The sequence below is a fragment of the Diaphorina citri genome, unplaced genomic scaffold (genome assembly GCF_000475195.1).
Source record: "Diaphorina citri unplaced genomic scaffold, Diaci psyllid genome assembly version 1.1 scaffold8081, whole genome shotgun sequence".
NCBI classification, from domain to species: domain Eukaryota; kingdom Metazoa; phylum Arthropoda; class Insecta; order Hemiptera; family Psyllidae; genus Diaphorina; species Diaphorina citri.
The window spans coordinates 1643-3118 of record NW_007385457.1 but is presented as its reverse complement, the minus strand read 5'-3'; the positions used below and the strand labels follow the sequence as shown (position 1 = coordinate 3118).

The 1476-nt window shown below is 39.8% G+C and overlaps 1 protein-coding gene across 1 annotated transcript in view; it reads right to left on the bottom strand.

Moving 5' to 3' along the window:
- Nucleotides 1-28: 28 nt before the first annotated feature.
- LOC103522364 (tubulin-specific chaperone E) overlaps nt 29-1476 on the bottom strand; it is a gene marked incomplete at its 3' end in the record, with an annotated part of 2151 nt that continues 703 nt past the window's right edge. Inside the window, exons 2-3 of the mRNA XM_026832554.1 lie at nt 534-708; nt 29-223 (exon numbers count right to left, since the gene is read on the bottom strand). Of these exons, the coding sequence (XP_026688355.1) occupies nt 29-223; nt 534-708 (370 nt within the window). The remainder of the gene's footprint in view (nt 224-533; nt 709-1476) is intronic.

The following is a 1476-nucleotide window of genomic DNA, read 5'->3' as shown; positions in this document are numbered from 1 at the left end:
CTGAACAAGTACCCCGGGCCTTACTCACTTCTGTTCCTCATGGACTTGGTCAAACCCCACCAGCTCTAGGAAGGGAGCGTTGATGCTGGCTTTCACCTCCTCTACGTTCTCTCTTACGGTGAGTTCGTTATCTGTTTCCACATATTTGCGGTGAAGCGCCTCCATGAAGCTCGAGCCGAAATTTAACTTATCCCGTCGCATAAACGAACCAGATGTCGTGGAACTGCGAACCAGGGTTAAATTTAATTAGATTAGATTGATTTCTGATCAAAAACAATACATATATCGATCAAAAAATTCAGGAAAATGACTTTTTCTTATTACTGTGTCGTAGCATGCCCATTCCGTAGTAAATCTCTTATCAGATGGACGATAAGACACAATTCTACATTATAAAATATTACATTATAGAATACCTAATTCTTGACAATCAGTAAGAGCCCAGGGGTTATCTTAGAGGTAACACTCTGGCTGGGGACACCATTAGCTAACTTGAAAACCATGTATAAATTTGGATTTAAAAGCGAGCTTACTGTGTCCAAAAGTATTTGACTCCATTATGACTTCCATCATGTTTTCCTCGGGTCTCACTATCCCAGTCTATCCCATACCACACCCCCTGGGTACCCTCCACTGATCCTACGTAGCGGATAGTACCCCGGTGTCCCTCCGAATCACAGACCCGCAGTCCTATGTCATCCTCCATCACTGAAACAAGGAAAAAGAAATTTTAATAGAACAGTTGCGCTTACTTGGGTGACGAGACCAAAACCAAAATCGACCACAACTCGACACACGTGTCACTAAAACTGTGACACATGTAGATAGGTGATACGTTTATTATACAATGGATCTTATCTACAGCCTTACGTAGAATGAAACGTAGGAACAGGGATACCTACACACATCATATCTGCCTATATCAACTGTAGGTACACCTATGTACTTACATCAAAAATACGGACACACAAAAAAGTGGGTCTGTCTCTGTTATTTTCGTTTGAACTCATGCGTGTCTGTGTTAATAGTGTGTGTATCTTTGTCAGCAAATATTAAATTTACTTAAAAATAAAAATAATAGATTAAAAAAAATAGAGGGAAATATTAAAATTCATTCATGACAGCACAAATAAATTGGACAGCTCTACGCTCACTCGATTCCCGGGGCGGATTTTATCCTGAACGGATAATATTCGTTCTTGGAACGGCTGGCTTTGTCCTATCCTGTCTTCCTTCTCTCTTCGATAAGACCTTAGGATCAGTTATAGTTTCCCTCTATCAAACCTTTTCATAAAATAGTACATTTTTCTTGCCTCTCAAAAGTCTCAAATATGGTTGACAAATTATGCTTTCAAAATCCCGTGTACCATCTTCATTATTTTTCCCGGATTCGAGAGAAAAATCCCAGATTGCACTTTTTTCGTCGTTTCCCACAATCCCTTATTTTTCGAGACAGACCATATTTTTTCCCACACA